This window comes from Mirounga leonina, unplaced genomic scaffold (genome assembly GCF_011800145.1).
Source record: "Mirounga leonina isolate KUSES-001 unplaced genomic scaffold, KU_Mleo_1.0 Mir_154, whole genome shotgun sequence".
Lineage (NCBI taxonomy): Eukaryota > Metazoa > Chordata > Mammalia > Carnivora > Phocidae > Mirounga > Mirounga leonina.
Genome location: NW_023270389.1, coordinates 40,599,209 through 40,623,755, shown reverse-complemented (window position 1 = coordinate 40,623,755; position 24,547 = coordinate 40,599,209). Strand labels below are relative to the sequence as shown.

Genomic DNA, 24,547 nt, shown 5'->3' with positions numbered 1-24,547 from the left:
CAGTGCAGGGAAGAGGGACCCAAAAGAGTCTGGCTCTTTCACTAATTTGAGCTGGAAAATGGCAGCTGACTACTAGGGAGCAACTTCTTGCACAGAAAGAGAGAGAGTTCTAAAGATGTGCAGAGGGATCCCTTTGTCTGAATACTAATCTCTCTATGTGAGGGAGGAAACTAACAAGCTGAGGAAAGAAATACAAAAAAGCAGTAGGCCAAACAATTCCTGGAGTTGACATAGGACTGAGAAAATTTCATTTCCTACTAGTCAGAGTGGGAAGAAAATGTGGTATATGGAACATAATATTGTACAGACCTCAGAAGGATTTCACTTTAGCAGTGAGGCTAAATGAAGCTCTAGATTAAAGGCTGCTCTGCCCCTGCCTTAACAGAACTTTAAAAGTGAGTCTTGAAAGGATCAAATTGATTCCACATAACTGAATTCATGCCAAAACAAAGTCTAACATAATACAAAATCAAGCAAACTATAGTAAAATTCACAGTGTCTGCCTTACAGTTAAAGTCTTTCAAGCATGCAAAGATAGCAGCAAAATATGACCAGGAGGAAAACCTGTCAATGAAAGTAGATGCAGAAATGATAGAGATGAAACAGCTATTATAAATATATTCTGTATATTCAAGAAAGTCGAGGAAAGGGGCGCCTGGGTGGTTCAGTCGGTTAAGCATCTGCCTTAGGCTCAGGTGATGATCCCGGAGTCCTAGGATTGAGTCCCGCATCGGGCTCCCTGCTCAGCAGGAAGCCTGCTTCTCTCTCTCCCTCTGCCTGCTGCTCCCCCTGCTTGTGCTCTCTCTCTTTCTCTCTCTGTCAAATAAATAAATAAAAATCTTTTTTAAAAAAATTTTTAAAGAATAGTGTCTTATGACCAAAAAAAAAAGTCGAAAACATATGAACATAATGGAGAGAGAAATGGAAGATTCAGAAAGACCCAAATGGAACTTCTAGAGATGAAGGAAAATAATATCTAAAATGAAAAATATACTGAATGGGATTAATAGCAGATCAGACATTATATAAGAAAAGATCAGTGAACGTGAAGATGTAGCAAGTGAGCCTAATAAAAATGAAGCACGGAGCATAAAAAGACTGAATAAAAAATGAACAGAGCTCCAGTGAACTGTGGGAAAATATCAAACAATGTAGCATGTATATAATTGGAGTCCCAGAAAGAAGAGAAAAAAAAGCAAGAGACAGAGGAAAAGATAGAAAAAAATTAATAAATGTTGGCTGAAATTTTAAACATTTGATGAAAACTATAAACCAAAGTTTTTCAGTCTTTGCACCATTGACATTTAGGGCTGGGTAATTCTTTGTTGTAGAGGGCTGTCCTGTGCATTGTAAGATGTCTAGCAGCATCTCTGGACTCTACTCACTAGATGCCAATTGGACCACCCACTTGAGACTAGCAAAAATTGCCCCAGACGGTTGCCAGATATCTTCGAGCAAGGATGGGAGGCAGAAAACATCTCCCCTAATTGAGAATCACTGCCATAAATTCATAGATCCAAGAAGTTCAATGAATCCTAAGCAGCATAAACATAAAGAAAACCATACCAAGACATAGTGTAATCAAATTGTTGAAAACCAGGGAAAAAAAGAAAATATTAAAGTATCCAGGCCAAAAAAACATGATACAGAGGAACAAAGGTAAGAACTACAGTAGACTTTTTCAGAAGTCTGAAGCCAATAGGGACAACATCAAAAGGAAAAAATCTATCAAATTTTAATTCTATACCAGTTAAAATAGCTTTCAAAAATGAAGGTGGGGGCACCTGGGTGGCTCAGTCGTTAAGCGCCTGCCTTCGGCTCAGGTCATGATCGCAGGGTCCTGGGATCGAGCCCCGCATCGGGCTCCCAGCTCCGCGGGAAGCCTGCTTCTCCCTCTCCCCCTCCCCCTGCTTGTGTTCCCTCTCTCGCTGTGTCTCTCTCTGTCAAATAAATAAAATCTTCAAAAAAAAAAAAAATGAAGGTGAAATTTACTTACCATGATAATGGGCATTAATAAAAACCCATAGGTAACATTACATGCAATTGTAATAGACAAAAAACTTTCTTCTTCAGTTGAGGAATAAGATAAGGATGTTTGTTGTTAACACTGCTACTCAACATTGTACTGTAAATTCTAGTCAGGGCCATTAGACAAGAAAAAGAAATGAGTAGCATCCAAATTGGAAAGGAAAAAGGAACACTATTTCTGTTGACAGACAACATGATTCTATATATAGAAAATTTAAGGAATTCACAAAAAACCTGCTGGAGTTAATAGACAAATTCAGCAAAGTTGCAAGATACAAGAGCGACATACACCAGCAATGAACATGCCAAAATAGAAACTAAGGAAACAATCCATTTATAATAGCATCCAAAAGAATAAATACCTGGGAATAATTTTAACCAAGGAGGGGAAAGATTTTACACTGAAAACCAAAAACCATTGCTGAAACAAATTAGCAAAGACGTACATAAATGGAGAGGTATCCCATGTTCATAGCTTGTAAGATATTATAGTGTTAAGATGGCAGTACTACCCAAAGTGACCAACAGAATCAGTGCAGTCTTTATCAAAATTCTAACTTCCATTTTTGCAGAAATGAAAGAGCTGATTCTCAAATTCATATGCAATTGCAGAGAGCTCCAAATGAACAAAATAGTATTGAAAAAGAACAGAATTGGAGAATTCACACTTGAATTTCAAAACTTGCTACAAAGCTACAGTAATTAAAACAGTGTGGTATTGGCATAAGGATAAACATAGGGAGCAGTGGAATAGAACTGAGTGTATAAATAAACCCTCATATTTATGATCAATTGATTTTCAATAAGGATTCCAAGACCATTCAATGGAGAAGGAATAATCTCTTAAACAAATGATGCCTGAGGCAACTGGATATCCACATGCAAAAGCATGAAGGTTCCCTTTCTCATACTATATACAAAAATTAACTCAAAAGGGATCAATGATCTAAATAATGAGTTATTATTAAAACTCTTTAAAATAAACATAGGGATATATCTTCATGATTTTGGATTTGCCCATGGGTTCTTAGATATGACAGCAAAAACACAACCAAAGAAAAAATAGATAAGTAGAACTTGATCAATATTTAAAACTTTACTGCTGCAGAAGTACTCAATAACCTGAAAAGATATCCTACAGAATGGGAGAAAATAATTGCAAATCGTATATCTGATAAAGATCTAGTATCCAGAATACATAAATAACTTTTACAACTCAAGAAAAAAGATAACAACTAATAAATGGGCAAAGGACTTGAATAGACATTTCTCCAAAAAGAAGAGCCCACAATCACATGAAATTAGTTATTAGGGAAATGCACATCAAAACAACAAGATTACTGCTTCACATATACTGAGATGACTGTAGTTAAAAGACAGATAATAACATGTTGGCAACTATGTGGAGATATTGGAAACGTCTTACATTGCTAGTGGGAATGTAAAATGGTGCAGCTGCTGTGGAAAATAGTTTTGATAGTTTCTCAAAAAGTTAAACATAGAATTACCATATGACCCAGCAATTCTGTTCTTGGGTATGTACCCAAAAGAAGTGAAAACAGGAACTCAACTATCTGTACACAGATGTTGAAAGCAATATAATAGCCAAAAGGTACACAAAATCCAGATACCCATCAACTAGAGAATGGGTAAACAAAGGTTATTTAGATACAGTAGAATATTACTCAACCATAAAAAGGAATGAAGTGCATGATACATGAATGATATTTGCTAAAATGTAGATGAACCTCAAAAACATGCTAAATGAAGGAAGCCAGACACCAAAGTTCACATAATGAATAATTCCACTTGTATGAAATATCCAGAATGGGTGAATCCATGGAAACTGAAAACAGATTGGTGGTTGCCAGGGTTTCAGGGAGAAGGAACAGTGGAGTGACTGCATTGGGTTTAAGATTTTCTTTTGGGATGATGAAAATGGAGACTAAACAGAGGTAGTAGTTGTACAACATTGTGAATGTACTAAATGCCACTCACTTGTACACTTTAAAATGGTTAATTTTGTTATGTGAATCTAATGTTAATACAAAAAAAAGTGAGGGTAAAATAAACACTTCCACACAAATAAAAGGAGAGATAATTTATTGCTGACTGATCTGCACTATAATAAATATTAAAGGAACTTCTTTAGGTAAAAGGAAAAATATATTAGATGGAAATTTGGACCTACATAAAAGAGTGAAGAGAAACTGGAAGTGCTAAATATATATGGGTAAATAAAAAAGACTTTTTTCATTTTATTTATTTTTTTAAGATTTTTTATTCATTTGACAGAGAGAGACACAGCGAGAGAGGGAACACAAGCAGGGGGAGTGGGAGAGGGAGAAGCAGGCTTCCCGCTGTGCAGGGAGCCCCATGCGGGGCTCAATCCCAGGACCCCTGGGATCATGACCTGAGCCGAAGGCAGACGCTTAACGACTGAGCCACCCAGGCACCCCGACTTTTTTCATTTTAAACTATCTTTAAAAGATAATCAAACTTCCAGTTTTAGCTCTAAATAAAAAGAACATGGAAGTCATCACTCCTGTCCTCAACAGTAACAAAAATCCAACCAAACTGAAAATCAAGAACCATTCTTAGATCCTTCCGAGATTTGAGGTTGTAGGGAAACTACCACTTCTCAAACTGGATAGACAGGTGAATACAGAGAATCACATCTGAGATCAGCTTACTGGAAGCAGAAGCTGCTTGAGCCATAAACTGGCTTAAATGATAATAGATGAATTGCTGGAGGCCGAGTGGTCAGGCTTGAGAGTTAAAAGCTCCTGGGGGCCCAGTCTTAGGAGAGCCCCCTATTTCTATTTGTTTTGCCTCCCAGAGCCCCACCATGCTCTTATGATGAAGATTGGAGAAAAATCTTTTGTTTTGAGCCAGAGGAGGTTGAATATAATTAACACTACTGAACAATATATTTAAAAATGGTTACAGTGGTAAAGTGTGTGTGTGTGTGTGTGTGTGTGTAACAATTAAAAAGTTAAAAAAGAAATGAGCTATCAAACCAAGAAAAGACATGGAGGAACCTTACATACGTATTGCTAAGTGAAAAAAACCAATCTGAAAGGTTATCTACTGTATGATTCAACTATATGATGTTCTGGAAAAGATAACACTATGGAGACTGTGGAAAGATCAGTATTTGCCAGGGCATCAGTGGGAGTGAGGGATGAATAGGTGAAGTACCAGATTTTTAGGGCAGTGAAACTATTCTAAATGATACTGTAATGGTGGATACGTGTTATTATACATCTGTCAAAATGCATATACAACACAAAGAGTGAATCCTACTATAAACTATGGACTTCAATTAATAACGTGTACCACAGTAACCACAGTAATGCAAGATGTTAATAATAGGGGAAAATTTGGGGGAGGTAAGCATATGGGAACTTTCTGCACTTTCCACTCAGTTTTCTATAAACTGAAACTGCTCTAAAAAATAAAGGCTATTAGGGTCGCCTGGGTGGTCAGTTGTTAAGCATCTGCCTTCAGCTCAGGTCATGATCCCAGGGTCCTGGGATTGAGCCCCACATCGGGCTCCCTGCTCAACCGGAAGCCTGCTTCTCCGTCTCCCACTCCCCCTGCTTGTGTCCCCTCTCTTGCTCTCTCTCTCTCTCTCTGTCAAATAAATAAAATATTTAAAAAATAAATAAAAAATAAAGGCTATTAATTAAATAAGAAAGAAAAAGAACTGTATTCATCCCTTTCCAAAATACATGTAACTCTGAATTACTAGTTTGTGTTTTCACAGCAAATAATTGCCAGCAGATTACAGGTATTTCTTCTGAATTGCCTATTTCACTCACATTAAGAGTGTGACTGATCTGCACTATAATAAATATTAAAGGAACTTCTTTAGGTAAAAGGGTAAATATAAAAGACTTTTTTCATTTTGTTTATTTATTTTTAAGATTTTTTATTCATTTGACAGAGAGAGACACAGCGAGAGAGGGAACACAAGCAGGGGGAGTTTCAGTGAATGACACCAACAGAAACTTTGATTGTCTCATGAACAACTTTGTGTTCTTGCCCCAGTCTTGCCCCCTAAAACATATTAATTAGCCTTCAGCAAAGAACACTTAAGTTTTCTAACATTCTAAGCATACCCTCACCATAGGGCCTTTGTACTAGCTGTTTCCTATATATCAAACAATCTCCCCCAGATATTTGCAAGGCTCACTTTTTTACTTCCTTTATGTCTTTATTCAAATGACCTTCTCTGGGAGGCCCTAAAATTGCAATTATCTTCCCCACATTTTTTCCATAACACTGATCACTTTTTAATATTAGAAAACTTACTTATTTCTTTCTCTCTCAGACATTACGTATTTCAGTGTGTTAATTTTATCCTGCAACTTTGCTGTATTTGTTCATTAGTTCTATCAGTTTCTTGTATGTCTTTGTGTGTGTATGTAGAGGGGATCTTTAGGTATAAGATCATGTCATCTGTGATTGAAGATCATTTTACCTCTTCCTTTCCAATTTGGATACCTTTTTTTTTTTTTTTTTTTTTTTTTTGCCTAATTGCTCTGGCTAGGACTTCCAATACTGTGTTGAATAGAAGTGTTAGGAGTAGGCATCCTTGCCTTGCTCCTGATCTTTAAGGAAAAGCTTTCAGTTTTTTTTTTTACTGTTGAGTATGAGGTTAGCTGTGGGCCTTTCATATGTGGCCTTTATTATGTTGAAATAGTTTCCTTCTATTTCTAGTTTATTGAGTGGTTTTTTTTTTTTAAATCATGAAAGGGTGTTGAATTTTGTCAAATACTTTTTTCTGTACCAATTGAGATGATCACATAGTTTTTCTTCATTTTGTTGATGTGGTGTATCCCACTGATCAATTTTCGTGTGTTGAACCATACCATTCTTAAGTTCACAGGAATAAATCCCACTTGGTCATGGTATATAATCCTTTTAATGTACTGCTGTACTCAATTTGCTAGTATTTAGTTGAGGATTTTTTCATCAGTATTCCTCAGATACTGTTCTGTAGTTTTCTTCTAGTTTCTGTGTCTGCCTTTGGTATCAAGGCAATGCTGACCTCATCAAATGAGGTTAGGCCTGTTGCCTCCTTTTCAGTTTTTTGGAAGAGTTAAGAAGGATTGGTGTTAATTCTTTAAATGTTTGGTAAAATTCTTTGGTGAAGTCTTGTAGTTCTGGGCTTTTCTTTGTTGGGAGATTTTAAATTTCTCATTCAATCTCTTTAATGGTTATAGGTCTCTTCAGATTTTTTATTCTTATTCTAAGCATAAGAATTTTATCATGGTAGATTATATATGTCTAGGAATTTTTGCATTTCTTCTAGGTTATCCAACTTGTTATATAACGTAGGTGTATAATTGTTCACAGTCGTCTCTTAAAATCCTTTTTTAATTCTGTGGTATCAGTTGTAAAGTCTCCTTTTTAATTAATGATTTTAGTTGTTTACTGTCATTTTTCTTAATGTAGAACAGCTCATTTCTTTTTATCAGAGAATAATAGTCTATTGTATAGATGTTCCACAGTTTGTTTATTTGTTCACCTATTGAAGGACATCTTGGTTGCTTCTAGGTTTTGCCAGTTATAAAAACAACAACACTGCTTTAAACATTGATGTTTTGTGGATATGAATTTTCAGTTTTGGGGGATAAATACCTAGAAACAAGATTGCTGGATCATGTATATGTAAGATTAGTTTAGTTTTAGAAGAACTGCCAAACCATCTTCCAAAATAGCTGTTCCATTTTGCATTTCCTCCAGCAATGAATGAGAGTTCCTGGTGGTTTCACATTTTTACCAGCATTGGGTATTATCAGTCTTTTGTATTTTAGCCATTCTGAGAGGTGTGTAATAATATATCATCCGTTTTAATTTGCACTTCCGTAACAATGTATGATATTGGACATGTTTTCATTTGCTTATTTGCCATCTGTGTATCTTCTGTGGTAAGGTATCTGTTCACATCTTTTGCTAATCTTAATTTTCTGCTTTTTGAGAATATTGAGGGTCAGGGCCTATTGAATATTTGATTTTGGAAAGTCTTCTAATAACAATTTGCTTCTTTTTTCATTTATTTTAGATCATAACCTCCTTTCCTCTCCCACCTTCTCTCCTTCCTTCTTGCCACCTAAAAATATTTATTTTTATTTTTATTTTCTATTTATTTATTTAACTTATTTTTCTTTATGGTTGAGTTTGAAGTTTTACTACAGTTTAGTTTTTTTCTTATTTGGAAACTTTAATTTTGCTAACTAGATATGATTTTCATGATCACATTTACATCTGATAATTATAGTGATACTGATATTTCATTTTCATTTTTCTACATTGAGCATCAATATTTTCCACAGTCAACAAAGCTGACATCTTATAATCAGCTAAGGGAATGGTGGACTTTAGTGGCTCAAGAGCACAGTAGTGAAATGACTTTGGTTTGCTAGTGGGTACTCATTCCATTAGTTTGATGACCTGAGGGTCATCTTGCCTTTTGGATAGCATCTTGAAATTGTTACTAAGGCCTTAGAAAAATGGTGGACCTCATATCTTTAGTATTACTTAGCAAGGTAGTATTTTATAACTATTTTAAATACACACTGCCTTAATGCATGTGTCTTTTTTTCACCTTCTTTCCTCCTACAGTCACCAGAGAAGAAAGGAAAAGAAGCAAATACTGGTTTTGGTGGGCCTGTTGTTAGTTCTCTGTATCATGAAGAAATCATCAGGTAATTTCTCTTCTGGTTTTTGATAATAGAGATACATACATCTAAATGTGTATATACGTGTGTGTGTGTGTGTGTGTATTTTTAATTCTGAAAACTTCCATCTGTGAAGAACTTTTTCTTAATATGAAACTAATTTGGTGGTATCTCTAGTAGTATAATAAATAGGAAAGAATTTTTTAGGTATATTATCTTTGAAATCAGTAAGTGTCTGAGTCAGTGCCAGATAGTAACTTTTCGCACCACATCAGTAGTTGGTAGGGCAAGGTTTTTGTCTCACACAATCTAAAGCTGTGGGGTTTTGTTGTTGGTGTTAGTTTTCCTCAGAATACCTTATTTCTTTGTGTATGTGTGTGTGTGTATATTTGTGTTTAGGTTTATTCACAATACTGATAAAAATGCCATTATCCTTTTTTTTTTTTTTTTTAGTATGGCTCCAGTCTGAACTGAAGTATGTAAGGGAAGGTGTTGATTCAGTCCCATGAAGCTTATACAATTTCTAAATATGTTTATGTTCTTTTTTTAGAAAAAAAAGTTTTAAATTTTTTGTTGTCATTGTGAAATTAGCATTATTTCTTTTAAAGATTAAAAATCATGTTGAGTATGAAATGGTACACTAAAGAGAATATTATGGAGGATTCTCAAAAAGTTAAAGAATTACTGTATGATCCAGCAATTCAGCTTCTGGTTTTATATGCAAAAGAATTGAAAACAGGATCTCAAAGACCTATTTGCACACCCATGTTCATAACAGCACTATTCATAATAGCCAAGAGGTGGAAGCCACCCAAATGTCCATCGACAGAAGAATGGATAAACAAAATGTGGTATATATACATATAATAGAATCTTATTCAGTCTCAAAAAGGAAGGAAACTCTGACACAGGCTATAGAACATGGATGAACCTTAAGGACATTATGCTAAGTGAAATAAGCCATTCATAAAAAGATAAATACAGTATGATTCCTCTTATATGGAGGTATCAAGAGTAGTCAAATTCATAGAAACAAAAAGTAGAATGGCAGTTGTCAGGAGCTGGAGGAAGTGGGAAATGAGGAGTTGTTATTTAATGGGTGTAGAGTTTCAATTTTGCAAGATAAAAATTTCTGGGGATTGGTTGTACAACAATGTGAATAACATTACTGAACTGTACACTTAGAAATGATTAAAATGGTATGTTATGTGGGGTTTTTTTAACCACAATTTTAAAAATTCTTAATGGTCATCTTGTATTATTTAACAAGGATCTTACATTTTATATGTTATGTATAAAATTTCTTTGATAATATTTCAGCACTATGTGAAAATCAGGAAAAGGATTTTGTCTGCTTTAAAGTCATGTGACACATTCTTCTAAGATTTTTTTGTCTTGGCCTTATTTTTTTAAGTTATCTAAATTTTAGCCTTCTTATATATTCTGGAACATATTATTAAGATATGAAACAGGAAACATGAATGTGAACCACTGAAAGCCTTTTAACTATTACAAACATTAATTTTGCCATTATTAATAGCAAATCAGAAATCACAGCACTTAGTCATTTTCTTATATTCAAGAAACCATTTTGTAATTAAACTGAATTCCATTATAATAAACTAGATCATGATAAAAATTAAACTGAAATGTTGGATTATTTCAGTAAAGGATCAGATATGATCCCTATTGTTTCTGAAGTATAAGAATGCAGTTGCAACAATGAATATAGGCTATTTGTTGACGTTTATGTAATCAAATTTTGCTTGTACTTAGGTGAAATATACCTGGTGTTTTATTTTTCCAAGAGGAAGTTGTGCTTTAACTGATGTTAATTGCAGTTTCTTGGCAGAATTAAGTTCAGCTGAGGTGAAAGTGACAGGTTTTAGAGCTTTAGAAAGGTTAAATGGTAAACTTAGGTGAAAGGAAAAGTTCTGTAGAACCAATGTTTTTAAAAAGAACACTAAAAAAGTATTTTGTATTTATTTCTTTACTTACTTTAGAGAGGGGGAGAGAGAGCATGAGCAGGAAGGGCAGAAGGAAAGGGAGAGAATCCCAAGCAGGTTCCACATGCTCAGCATGGAGCCTGACCGGGACTTGATCTCATGACCTGAGCTGAAATCAAGAGTCGGATGGTTAACCGACTGTGCCTCCCAGGAGCCCCTAAAAAAGTATATTGAAGGTTTGTTTTGGGTATTTTAATATATATAGTCTTCTAAATTTTTTTTAATTTTTAAAGATCAGGAAAATCAGTATCTAATAAACTCATTTAATAAGGCTTGGGCTCCATTGTTCTGGCAGCTTTCCTGACTAATGTGCATTGTAGGTGATAAGGTAAGGCCCATTTTTGTTCTATTGTAAATGTGCTTGAGCCAAGGGCCACTGGGGCCAATTCTGAGCCTGTTTTGGTTCTGACCCTTATTTCTACTCTGTCACAGAAAGTGACAATATAATGTTATAGGTACAGATCTCTGTGTTAATATTCTAGAGCCCTGACACCAATTTTTTTAAAGATTTTATTTATTTTAGAGAGGAGGGGAGGGGCAGGAGAGGGACAAGCCAACTCCGTGATAAGCGCAGAGCCCAACGTGGGGCTTGATGCGGGTCTGGATCTTACAACCCTGAGATCATGACCTGAGCCGAAATCAAGAGTCGGCTGCTTAACTGACTGAGCCACCCCAGTACCCCCTGACACCAGTTTTTCATTATGAAGCTGGTTAATTGTTCTGTAGTGTAATGGAGGAGATGTAGTGTGAGGCTAATTAATATAAAATACTATGAAGCCAAACTGCCAGCATTCAAATGTTGGTTCCACCACTTAACTAGCTCTGTGACCATAGACAAGTTACTTTATTTGCAAAATGGGGGTAATTATATTACCTTTCTTATATGACACTTAGGTGGATCATATGAATAGTATACACAGGCATCCTAGAATAGTATCTAGCACAAAATAAGTTACTATGTAACTGTGAACTTTTATTAGTATTGTTATTCAACACAGAACTCCCACAGCAGGGACCCAGAGCACAGGGCTTATGTTAGGAGCTAAAATCACATGTTGGTCTGGTTCTAGAATTTAAGTACAGGTTTTCTGCTTTTGCAAGAGAAAATGGAAAATAAGAAAGGAAGAGCCAGTACTATTAGAATCTATGTTTGGAACTATAGAAACAAAAGAGTGACAAATCTTTGAACTCACAGACAGTTGCTCTAATCTTAAGATCAGATGTGTTTCATTTATACTGCAGATGGGCAGAAAAAGCTCTGATTAATAAGCATAGGGCTTTGCAAAGAGTCAAATGCTTCTGCACTACATATACTGACTCACTTAACAAGAAATCACTTTTGGTGACTTGTATGCTTAGAAGGTTTTATCTAGAAGTTGACACATAAACTGAGAAATTAGGGCAAGAATTAAAAATACAATAAATGAAGCATGTACAGTGTCCAGTCTACCCTGCAATAAGATTTGGTCTTCCCTGTTATATTTTGTAGTTTGATGCTATGTAATCTATCAGAATTTTATTAATCCCACTTAGACAGGCAGCCATCTGGACCTTCTCTAAGCAAGACCAGACCAGCATACAACTAAGATGATTGATGGGCTCTGGAATTGATTAGTTGTTCTGTGAGACAAATGAACTGTTTTGGCAGAAAATACCAGAGGTCACTGCTGTGGTCAGACACAAAAGCCTGTAGAATTTTAAAGAGATGCTTTCATCATTGACTTATAAAGTTAAAAATTTTTAAACAACATTGGATTTTGAAAATATTTTATAAATATCTTTTGATTGGCTGCTCTTTAGTTCTGATTATGAAGTGGCATAATATAAATATAATAAACTACAATGAAAGTGATTATGCTTTAATTTTGTATTTTTGGTAAAAATATGAACTGGAATGAAAGTGTAAAAGCTTATCCCTTACACATAAATTGTACTCTAAAATTTTCCTGAAAGAGGTGTAATTGGAGAAAAAGCTACATATATTGTTTTATTAAGTGATTTATAAAATCAGACGGTATAAAATTCCATTCAGTTATTTATTCAAAGCTTCACATTGTTAGACAGCCATCTGTTTGGACAAATCCATGTAAGACTCCAAAGTTTCAAGAGTATGTGTTATACATATTTTAATTTTAAAATTTGAATATTTGGATTTTTTTGCTTTCAATTGGCTAAGTCGTTCTGGGATACTACTGTACCATTGATACCACTTTTCTCAGCACCAGAAAGATTATCCTGCTTCCCTACATCTGTTTGGCTGGTAGTAGTGAAATGCTTTCCTATTTCACTGTGTTGCCCATGATCAACACTGTGTTAACACTTTGGTGATAGGTGATAAATTGGATGACATATGTCTTGTTACATTCTGGTTATTCTTTGAGGACTACACAAGTGTGTATAGGCAAGTGGGCAACTCCCCCTTGAGAATCTGACTGCTCAGAATGAACTTGAGTTATGGATTTATTCAGCCTGTAAAACCTCAGCTGGCATAAATAATTGAGAAAGCAAAGGTTTTTCTGTGGTGCATACCTCAGGGACTCATGGCTCCCTTCCTCCTCTCTACCTCCCTTTCTTATGAAAATGATCCCAGTTGCACTCCTAGATAATAACACACCAAGCAATTAAAAGCCATGGGTGGCTGGAGAGAGGAGAAAAGGTTTAGTTAATGAGCTTTTCCTCTTCCAGTGCCCAGGAGAGCCTTAGGAATGACAAGGCGATTAAAGCGAAGAGATAATTATAGATTATGTGAAAATGGGTCCCTTGGGACAAGCAGGTCTTGCCATAAACAGTAACTGTTGTAAGAGTCTCCTGGCTCTCATATCCACCCTTTTTTTACGTGCTTTATTTAGCTCCTGTGTGCTCATTGTCATGATGCCAACCAAGCATATAGGTAGATCCACCTGTTTGTAGATCAACAGCCCTTTCTGAACAAGGGGTCATTCCTCAGCAAAAACCATCATCCTCTCCTCCTCTCTCCTTTTCTTCTTTCTTTTTTCTTCCCCCTCTTCCTTTTCCTCACCTTGTTGTCTCTTTTCTGTCTGCCTCTCTAATCTTATCCTTATCACTATATAGTATCTGTGAAATGCTAGACACTTAGACTCATTTACAAAGTTTTTAGTGTATGTTTGTGTGTGTGCACATATAGATACATAAAGTTATGGTACACTCTATCCATTATAATAAAAGGTATGTATATATTATACATAATATAAATAAATGTTTTCCTCTGTTAAAATGCTTTACAGACATACTTAAAGGAAGATATTTTAAAAGTTCAGCAAAGATGCTAGAATTGTAAGTCATCTTCTTAACTCTCATTTAATTATTATCAGCTGTTCTCTCAATACTGAAAGCAAGCAATTTTGGTTAATTTCATTGCCTTTCAATTTATGAGAATTTTGCTGATTGCATTGTATATGGTAATAAATGCTTGGTGTTTGTCGAAGTTGGAATTCTGTGTGAAAAAGGCATTATAACATTAATTACATGGTTTTATTTATAAATTTTACCCAATATAAAATGTTATGTAAGTATTTTACCAGTATTTTATGTAAAGTATGTCGTTCCTGGGTCTCTTATGTCACATTGGTCTACGCTCTCTCTCCCCCTCATTCCTAATATATCAGAAATTCTGTTTCTTCATGTTCCACAATAATCCAAATTCATCTAGTTTTCATTATCACCACTATCATGCCTTTGACAATACTGTCACTGCTCTTAAACAATCATCATCTCTTGGCCAGGACAGTACAGAATGGATTCCTTCTTCCTTTGCTGTTTCCTCCGGATTTATAACTCATATCATCATATCACTCTCCTGCTTAAAGCTCTTTAATGGTTTCTCATAGCACTTAGGATAAAATCTAAAATTCCTTAACATGTCTCACAGGGCCCCTCATCATCTTATCTAATGCCGTTTTCCCCTCACCTCCCCCTTATTGACGCCGTTCCATCCACATTGGCTTATTTTTATTTCCTTAGAGGTCCAATTAATAGTTGTTAGATGAATTAATTGATAATGTTATATAAGGGTATATGAGGAAGGACCCAGCATACAACATATATTGAAATCTTAAGGTAATAATACCAACTAACGTTTATTGACCATTAATTATATGCTCGTTACCATACTGCATGTGTTATATATATTATTTCACTTAATCTTCAGAATGATCCTATGAGATGTAGGTATTAATATCCCTATTTTACAGATGAGGAAACTGAGACTCAGAGAGGTGAGGTTACTTGCCCAGGGTCACATGATTAGTACTCTGCTGTTGCTATACTATACTGCTCCTGAGATGGTTAAGGAATCCTTGTGTTCTGCAACTAGTGAAAGTAATTTCGATAGTTGTTATTACATGAACATAATGCATATTTTCCATTTAAACTTTTAAATCCCTTTTCTTCCATCTAGTGTTTTTTAAAATTTGCTTTACTGGTAAAATTAGAAACTATAGTCTTTCATTTATCAGTATACTGATGGTGATGCTTCTTTTGGATTAATTGAATTTATTGATTTTAGACTTACCTTAATGTTTGAGAATGTATCTCGGCTCTATAGAACCTGTTAGCCAAGAGTTTCTATAGATTTTTCTGATGTGGCCACTGGTTTTCCAGGGATTGATCAGAATTGAAATACATTTTTTCGTACAGGTATTTAAAGTATCAGAAATTTTCAGTCAACTATTTTAGAGTTAAGCAGGTTTTAAGAGGTAAAAATGCATTTTTAGTAACTACTGTCTATAAATTATGGCTAGATAACTTTTCCAGAATAACAAGTTATATACAAGAAGTACTTGGGATATTGATCTTTCCTTTGTTATTGCTTCCTTGCAAAAATGTGAGAAAAATACATTAACAGCATATTAACAACATAAATAAGATAAGAAATAAAACTTTTTATTTGAGGCTTTTAAGAATTTTCTAGGGGTGCCTGGGTGGCTCAGTAGGATGAGTGTCTGCCTTCGGCTCAGGTCATGATCTCAGGGTCCTGGGATTGAGCCCTGCATCAGGCTCCCTGCTCAGTGGGGAGTTGGCTTCTCCCTTTGCCCCTCCACTCCCCACTCATTTTTCTGTCAAATGAGTAAAATCTTAAAAATAAATAAATAAATAAATAAATTTTCTAGACATAGAATTAAGTATGCTATATATATAACCCAGTTGAAAATAGTTACAATTTGGTGGAGAAGACATTGCCATTACTGCATAACAGGAAGAGGGAAAACTAACTTGTTGAAACCAGTTGCAGATATAGTAGCACTCTGAGTGGGAGGATTATGATTCAATGTATATAAATTCTTTCAGTCATTCAGCTGTCCATTTGGCACTGTGTATTTTGAACCTACTTTATTTCTTCATTGACTCTAAAACACCCCTGGTTTTAGAATACCGTTATTTAAATACCATTAAGAAAAAGATGCTAATTAATTGTAAGGTGTTACAGATTATAAGATTCATCAGAGGGGCGCCTGGGTGGCTCAGTTGGTTAAGCGACTGCCTTTGGCTCAGGTCATGATCCTGGAGTCCCGGGATCGAGTCCCGCATTGGCTCCCTGCTCGGTGGGGAGTCTGCTTCTCCCTCTGCCTCTGACCCTCCCCCCTCTCATGTTCTCTCTATCTCAGTCTCTCTCTCTCAAATAAATAAAATAAAATCTTTAAAAAAAAAATAAGATTCATCAGAAATGTTAAAATATGAAAAAAATTGTGTTTTAGAATCAAGGAAATATGGTAACTTAATGATCAATTTCTAAAGGTCTTTTTTGCCAGTTAGGATTTCAGGAATTATTTTAAGAACAACACTACAAACAGCAACAACAACAAAAGCACTTTCTTAAGTGCCTTGATCTGAATGCTAGGCTTCTTGAGCATAGTTACTGCCCCAGCATTGTTTGCCTTCTCAAGGGCATATGACCAAAGTATCTCAGAAAAGATGTACTATTTACAAGATTTTACCTGGAAGATCATAGTATAGATTCTCATTTATGGTCTTTGTAAGATTGAGATTCGAAAACAGTGTTTTACAAGGTGAAATTTAATATCCAAAATTTTAATTAGATATTAATTAAAAGTGGGGATTTTTGATGTGCTAGGTATGACAGCTCTATTTAATTCTTCAGTTAGGAGCTGACTTTACCTATTTCCTTCTCCCAAATAAGCCTTACACCAGCTTTGCCAAAAACCTTTGAGTAAGAACAAATTTTTCCTGTTCAGGAGAAAGGCAACTGTAATCAAAATTAAAATATGCTTATATAATTTTTTTTTATATTTGTAAGTTAAAACATGCTTTTTTTTAAAATACAGAGTATCTTAATTTCTATGTAGACATTTTATCTCAGCTCCCAAAGTATTGATAGTTTAGTCATATCAAAGGTTATATATAGATACATATAAAATAAAGATTATACATTTACATATAAAACATACATAAAGGTATAAAAAAGATTCAGCATTAGACTTTGGGCTTTGTATTTGTCATACAATGATAGAATGTTGGTAATCTAGTCAAAATGAGATCAGTGAGATGACATCATTATTTCCTTACATTGTATTTGGACAGAATAACGAGTCTTTACCTTTCAGATTGACAATTTTTTTTTTAAGATTTATTTATTTATTTTAGAGAGGGAGAGAGAGAGCTTGGGAGGGAGAGGCAGAGGAGGAGGGAGAGAATCTTAAGCAGACTCCACACTGAGTGTAGAGCCTGATGTGGGGCTCGATCTCACGGCCCTGAGATCACGACCTGAGCCAAAACCAAGAGTTGGATGCATAACTGACTGCTCCACCCGGGCGCCCCCCCAGATTAACAACCTCTGACCATACATTTGTCAAATAAATTAGGAACTTAAATTCCTGCAAAGAAGTAGTATTCAGCAACAGTACTCCTGAATTTTGTAAGACAGCCAACAGGCTTTCATTTTAGAAAGACTGGCTCCTAAAGAGCTTCACAGTGTCTTTTCTGTGAATTTATGTTCATTCTTCAATCTCAAAGATCTAGAAAAAGATACATACTCCAGGGACAGAGTAGCAATAATAAAACTCATTTGAAACTGAGGTGTAAACTAAAATACCAAAGGCTGTATCTTTGTAGTGAGACAAGTGCTTAGGTACCCTGCATACCCTTGGTCTGAGTATTGAGGAACCCAGACAGATTAATAGTTAGATGACTGTTTGTGAATATGTGAATAGAAGGTGAACCATTTTCTGAGAGTTGCTTTAGCCAAGGTCCTAATTGAGACCTCTTGAACAAACTGTCTCCCAGTAGAGAGATACCTCAGAATGCTTTTTTTTTTTTTTTGTCTCAAATTAATTCTTTTGGTCACAGTTCATAATTGGCCTCACTGACTTTTCCCCCTACTATGGTTCATTTGCTAATCATACCTCCTACTTGAGGATAGTTGCCTTTTCAGGGTTTTCTGTTTGTTTTAGATATGCTGAGGTTAGTGTCTGAATCAAGTAGCTCTTTGGATCTGTATCTGGTATCTCTCATTTATTTCCCAACACCCTACCATAGCTAGGTCCCTTGAGCACTTCTTTTTGTTGATGCTTTTCCTTTTCTTTCTATTCTTTGGAATATTCTTCTTTCTATTCTTCAGTAACCCAGCTGGGTGGTCAGTTCATTCTTCAAAGCTAGCCTATAATGTCAGCTCTTCTGTAGTGCTTTTATTTGACCATCCTTAGTTGATTAGTCCACTCCTTATTTTGGGCCTCTACTTTATAGAATATTGGGCTAGTTTGACACTCAAAGCAACTTTTTGCTATTGTACTCCCTAAGAGAATTTTGGAAGACTATGTTCTCCTTTAAAATCTTATGATAACATCTAAAATTCTTATTTAAAAGTTTAAGTATATTACAAAGAGCATAATTTCTGGTATTTTATAAATAATGATATTTTAAATCTTTTAGATGAATCTAAATACTCTCAATGATAATCCATTTTTTAAAATACATAAATATACTACCATTGAGAGAAACTGGGAAAATGGTATGCAAGATCTCTCTGTATTATTTCTTATAGTTGCATGTGAATCTTTAGTCGTCTCAAAATAAAAAGTTTAACTAAAATAAAATCCTGATCTTGGGGCACCTGGGTGGCTCAGTCGTTAAGTGTCAGCCTTTGGCTCAGGTCATGATCCCAGGGTCCTGGGATCGAGCCCCGCATCGGGCTCCCTGCTCCTCAGGGAAGCCTGCTTCTCCCTCTCCTACTCCCCCTGCTTGTGTTCCCTCTCTCGCTGTGTCTCTGTCAAATAAATAAATAAAATCTTTAAAAAAATAAAATAAAATCCTGATCTTGATTTAAAAATACATGAACAAGGGGTTCCTGGGTGGTGTAGTCGGTTAAGCATCCGACTCTTGGTTTCTGCTCAAGTTGTGATCCCAGGGTCGTGAGATTGAACCACTTGTCAGGCTCCATGCCCAGCGCGAAGTCTGCTTGAGTTTCTCTCTCCCTCTGCCCCTCCCCCACTCACGGTCTCTCTCTAAATAAATAAATCTTAAAAAAAAATACATGAACAAGGTCTTTAACAGAAATTTTACATCATTCCTTTTTCTCCTTTTATTCTACTTCTCCCACACAATTTTATTTTAAAGTAATATATTTTGTGTAATCTTATCATACAATCATAATTCTCTGTAACAAAAATATGTATGTAAGTTGGACTTCTTTAAATTTAATTTTCTATAACCCAAAACTTTATGCATTACATCTTTTCCCATTTGAGTTATCATTGTTATTGTTTCTATACAGCTGATCAACATACATCATAAATATTGTTAAGTAATTATTAAACATAAGTAAAATTTAATTGAAAATGTATCTTAATGAGATGAATGAGGCTTTTAGAAATAGTTTAACAAATGAATTTTTTTTTTATTAAAATGAGACAGAGTATCAAGTCTGTTGTGTTTTATTTCAGCTCTTCCATCCTCTAACCTTAGCTATAGAATATTTCCCAACACCAGTTTTTAACGAGAATTGTCCCTTTGTTTGGTACCAAGGAAGGTTTTATATCTTGGGATAGTCAACCTAGGATTGATTTTTTTTCCCCCTAAACCTTTCCTAGTATATTAGTTACAGAGCATTTCTAAGCAAAAGAGTAACAGGTTTAATTAATAGTCATTTGCTAAGTCTTAGCAAAGTCTTTTTTTTTTTTATATTTCTTAGAAGTATTGCATAATAAGGAGAGAGGCATATGCCTTTCTGATATAACCTAGGAGGGGAGTGATCAGAACAGAGGAAAATTTGAAAAGGACAATGGTGATGAGATAGTTACCACAGGAGTCTCTCCAGGTAGATCAGTTAAGGGAAAAAAAATGCATTTATTTACAAGTTGAGCTGAAAATTGATTCACTTAAAATTTTAATTTTTTTTCTAACTCAAGTTTTTCATACCTGCATATCCCTTTAAAGGTCTTTGTGTACCTCCACAGAGCACAAAGGTACACATTTCTTAGTTTGAGGAATTATATGTGTTTATATTTGTGTAAGTATTGGCTTACTCTATTTTGTATTTTCTTTCATTCAGTAAAGAATTTTTTCATTGTCTATTTACTGGCATACTATTTTTTTTCTGATTGAGAGTTTAATATATAAATTGAAATATTTATTGAATGTATCTCTCTGAGCTAGTCCCATAAAAGCATTTTTTCTTAATTCTACAAAAGAGGTGAAATAGTAGCTAATGGACTCTAGGTGCCTTGCTGTGAAGCTTGTTTGAAATACTCTTTTGATAGGAAAATACAATCTTCATTGAAAGTGGTACAGATAACATTTTTAGGAGTATGCAAGGATCTGTTCTTCCTGTGGTTGATGAATGACAGCCATACTTAACACCACTCCTCTCTTCCATAAGGATGTGTCCTCATATTTCAAAAGAATTTCAAAGAAAACCAGTGGGTTTTTTTTCCCCTTCAGATATACAATTGTATTTTCTGTCAATTTCAGAAAATTTGGAGTAGAGAGATAGACTTTCTGTCTTTTGCTAGGGATAATGTGGGATATCTTTGAAGATAGTATCTTGGTCGTAACTCTTGCTTATCCATAGAGAATGGATATGGTAATTTTATCACTCAAATTCAGCAAAGAGAGGGAGAGAGATAACTGGCTAAAAATTGTAAGAGAAAGGAAGATAAAGTGAGAAGATGTGAAAGAGCACTAACATTTGTTTAAGCTCTACTGTATTTGGTAATGGTTGAATTCATTTGCACGTTTTATTTAAGGTAAGTATGGTTATAGAGGGAAAGATTTCCTACAGAATGCTGTATTAACAGGGGAATGTAGACAGGAAAAGAGAATTAGATTTGTAAATTGTACATAATCTTGTTGGAGGCAAGAGATGTGGAAAGATGTTGCTCCAGATGTTTCTCCATTTTGGACACTAGGTGGTGACATTGTATAAAGACAGCTTGGTTGCTGGCAGGTACTAGAGTCAGTCTTGGAGTGGGGATAACTTAGCAACTAAACTTAAGAGTATCACTTATTTTTCTTTTTTGTCTTAGTCACTTAGCTTTGTGGCACATTTGTGGTGATTTTACTGAATTTCTTTTTTATACTTAATTTACATTGTATATTGTACCCATAAGCAGCATTTTGAAAGTCCTCTATGTGCCTGACGTATTTAATGGTGATAAACAACAGATGATGAACTGGTATTCAGATGAAAAAAATGCCCCTGCCCTCCAAAATATTCATATGCCCAAATAAAAATAATTTATATAAGTGATGCATAATACACATTGAAAATATGAAATATATTAAATAAAAATTTAAGTAAGTTTGTACTGTATTTACTCTTTCACTGGTTAAGGCCTAAGTATATATACACATTTGGGATTCAGGAAGAAAGACCTCATAGATTGAGAAGGGTCCTCCCCATCTATGAATAACCCTTACTCATTACTGGGTAAGGGTAACCTGTATCCAAAGGATCCTCTTTACCTTCCTTTCTGTGCCCCACCACCAATTCTCCATTGATTTCAAGTTTAAAACAACTGGGGAATAGTGCATTTTTTGTTACAATTCAAAATGATACAGTCCTTTCTCTTGCAGTTAGAGTTGCTGCCTCTTAAATTAGAGGGGCCTTTCTTACTGGATTGGATGAAAATAAAGGGTCCCTATTATTCCCAAGTCAGAATTTTTAATACACTTTCACAGAAACAGTGTTTTTTGTGAGAGTTAGGTATAGCTAAAGTGGTATTACATACAGCCTTAATTTTAAAAGTCATACTTGTCCATTCTCAGACTTCTCTGTTTTCTTTCAGAGTAAGTGATCTGGAAGAGCATTTTCTCCTCAGCAAAATGACCTTTTCACATTCCTTTTAAACCTGTTTCTTCTTGGAAGTCTACCTCATTTTTTCCAGCTGAACTCTGTACTCTTATAGGCCTTTTTAAAGATCCATCTTTACTTTATGTTAATCATATATATTTTTTTCTCATCCCAACTGTACTGTACATGTATTGAACATAAAGTTTCTTGTTTATCCTTACATCATCAACAGAATCTTGCCCAGTGTCTTGCATGTGTAGGTGCTCAATTAAATACACCACACGCATAAGGAAAGCTTAGATGGTTAATGCCAAAGTGGGGTGTTTTAAGTTAATTACCTCTGAGTGAAAATAGCTTTTTATAAGGTATAAGGTATTTAAATTGGCTTTTAAGGTAGAAGGACTCCTGGGGCGCCTGGGTGGCTCAGTTGGTTAAGCAACTGCCTTCGGCTCAGGTCATGATCCTGGAGTCCCTGGATCGAGTCCCGCATCAGGCTCCCTGCTCGGCAGGGAGTCTGCTTCTCCCTCTGACCCTCCTCCCTCTCATGCTCTCTGTCTCTCATTCTCTCTGTCTCAAATAAAAAAAAAAAAAAAAAAAAAAACAACTTAAAAAAAAAAAAAAAGATAGAAGGACCCCTAAGGCCAATAGCTTTCATTTCTGATGAATGGAAGCTATGGCCCTGCAGGTTATAAAACATACTAGTATAATTTTTGGAACTCAAATTGCATTCTTTTATGCCTGTCCAGAAGATGTAGTCCACATATAGAACGGTTTCTTTGATAATATTCCAAATTACTGATCTTTTTGGGAATTACTGTTTTTTTTGAGACTCTTCATTGAAGCTCCCATACTCCCACATACATGCAACACACTCAGAAAAATGCACATACATTTACACAATTCTGTATACTGTTTTTGAGAACTCATAGACCTCATGTTAAGAACTTCTGCATTAGATTCTAGAATAGACTAGCTGACTAGTCGAGATGTGGCTTGATATGATAGAAAAATGTACTATATACAAAATCAGTTGATCTGAGTGAGTTCTAGCTCTTGTTTTACCTGTGATAAATGTGATGCCATTTGGCAGGTCATATAATCTCTCTTTACCTGTTTCTTTGTGAAGTTGTTGGAAAAGCGTGAATGAATGTAGTCCACCAATATACTTAGAATGGTGCTGGGTATAATATGCTTCCCAGTTTTTGTCCCTGGTCTTTGTTTCTAATATTTCGTGAAAGATTTCTGAATTTTGTGATGCTCTATCTTTCCCTTAAGAAAATTGCTTTCTGTTTTTAAGAAAATTACATTAGTGTATATGTGTATGTATGTATATATTTTATTTTAAACTTGGGTAGCAATCAACTTATTATGTTATCCTGTAAGACAAGTAGTAAGCTGTGCCCTGATCTTTTGAAACCTCTGTATAGACAATAGCAAATAACCTCGTTATTGCAGTGCTGCTATTGAAAATTGAGTCAGGACATCTGTGCCTGTCAGTGTGTAAAAGGAACTGGGGAGAGGAAGAGGGCTGAGAAAATCTACTCAAGGTGTTATATCAGTGTACCAGTGAAACTTGTTAAAGCAGATGAAGCTTTTCCCTATTATAGTTGCTAAGAACTTTAGTCTTTAGATTTTGGATATATTATGTCTTATGGAAAATCCATTATTGTTCATGTAAAATTCTTTATGAAAACAAATTCCATTGATGTTTGTTAGCAGTAAACGGGTTGTGATAAAAATATGTAACTTTTATGTATTACCTAGTAAGACAAACACTTTTTATTTTTACTCTAATTAGGGAAGAAGACAAAAACATATTTGATTACTGCAGGGAAAACAACATTGACCATGTAACCAAAGTCATCAAATCGAAAAATGTGGATGTGAATATGAAAGATGAAGAGGTATGGAAAACATGCCTTGTTAATTATTTTCTTATGCTTTGTTATTCTGCCCCAGTGCTTTTTTTCAAAATGGCCTATGAACTACAGCTCAAAGTATAGTATGGTTAAGATTGTATCAGAATATCTATATGAGATAGTGTTACCCAGTTAAGATACTTTTTATGTATGTATCCATCCGTTTATGTTGTGTAAATTACTAGCTGGAACTTGCTGCAGTGGAATAACTTCTGTTTCTTCACAATAAAGGGAGAGACTGTTAGCCTAATAAATGAAATCTATAGGTAATATGAAAATATTTATAAATAGTTTTAGTGTCTTCTTTCATTATACTTTAAACAGGTATATTGTCCTTTGCTCAGTGAATATATTTCTAGAAAACAATGTGTCAGAATTTTGATAAATCCATTCTTTTTCTTTTTTTTAAGAGAGGAAGAGAGAGAGATAGGGTGGGGCTGGGAGGGGCAGAGGGGGAGACTCTCAAGCAAGCTCCACACCCAGCACGGAACCTGATGTGGGGCTAGATCTCACAACCCTGAGATCATGACCTGAGCTGAAATTAAGAGTTGTCCCAATTGAGCCACCCAGTCACCCTGGTAAATCCATTTATTTATTTATTTATTTATTTATTTATTTATTTATTTATTTATTTATTTATTT

At 35.0% G+C, this 24,547-nt stretch overlaps 1 protein-coding gene across 7 annotated transcripts in view; it reads left to right on the top strand.

Annotated features, from left to right (window-relative positions):
• The window catches only part of ACBD6 (acyl-CoA binding domain containing 6), a 218,849-nt gene that overhangs the window by 63,574 nt on the left and 130,728 nt on the right, over positions 1-24,547 (top strand). For all 7 annotated transcript variants that reach the window (XR_004680266.1, XR_004680267.1, XM_035010562.1 and 4 more), the window contains exons 4-5: positions 8,662-8,744; positions 23,785-23,890. Coding sequence is in view for 5 of the 7 variants with exons in the window: in XM_035010562.1 (XP_034866453.1) it covers positions 8,662-8,744; positions 23,785-23,890 (189 nt within the window). In the remaining 2 variants the exon portion in view is untranslated. The remainder of the gene's footprint in view (positions 1-8,661; positions 8,745-23,784; positions 23,891-24,547) is intronic.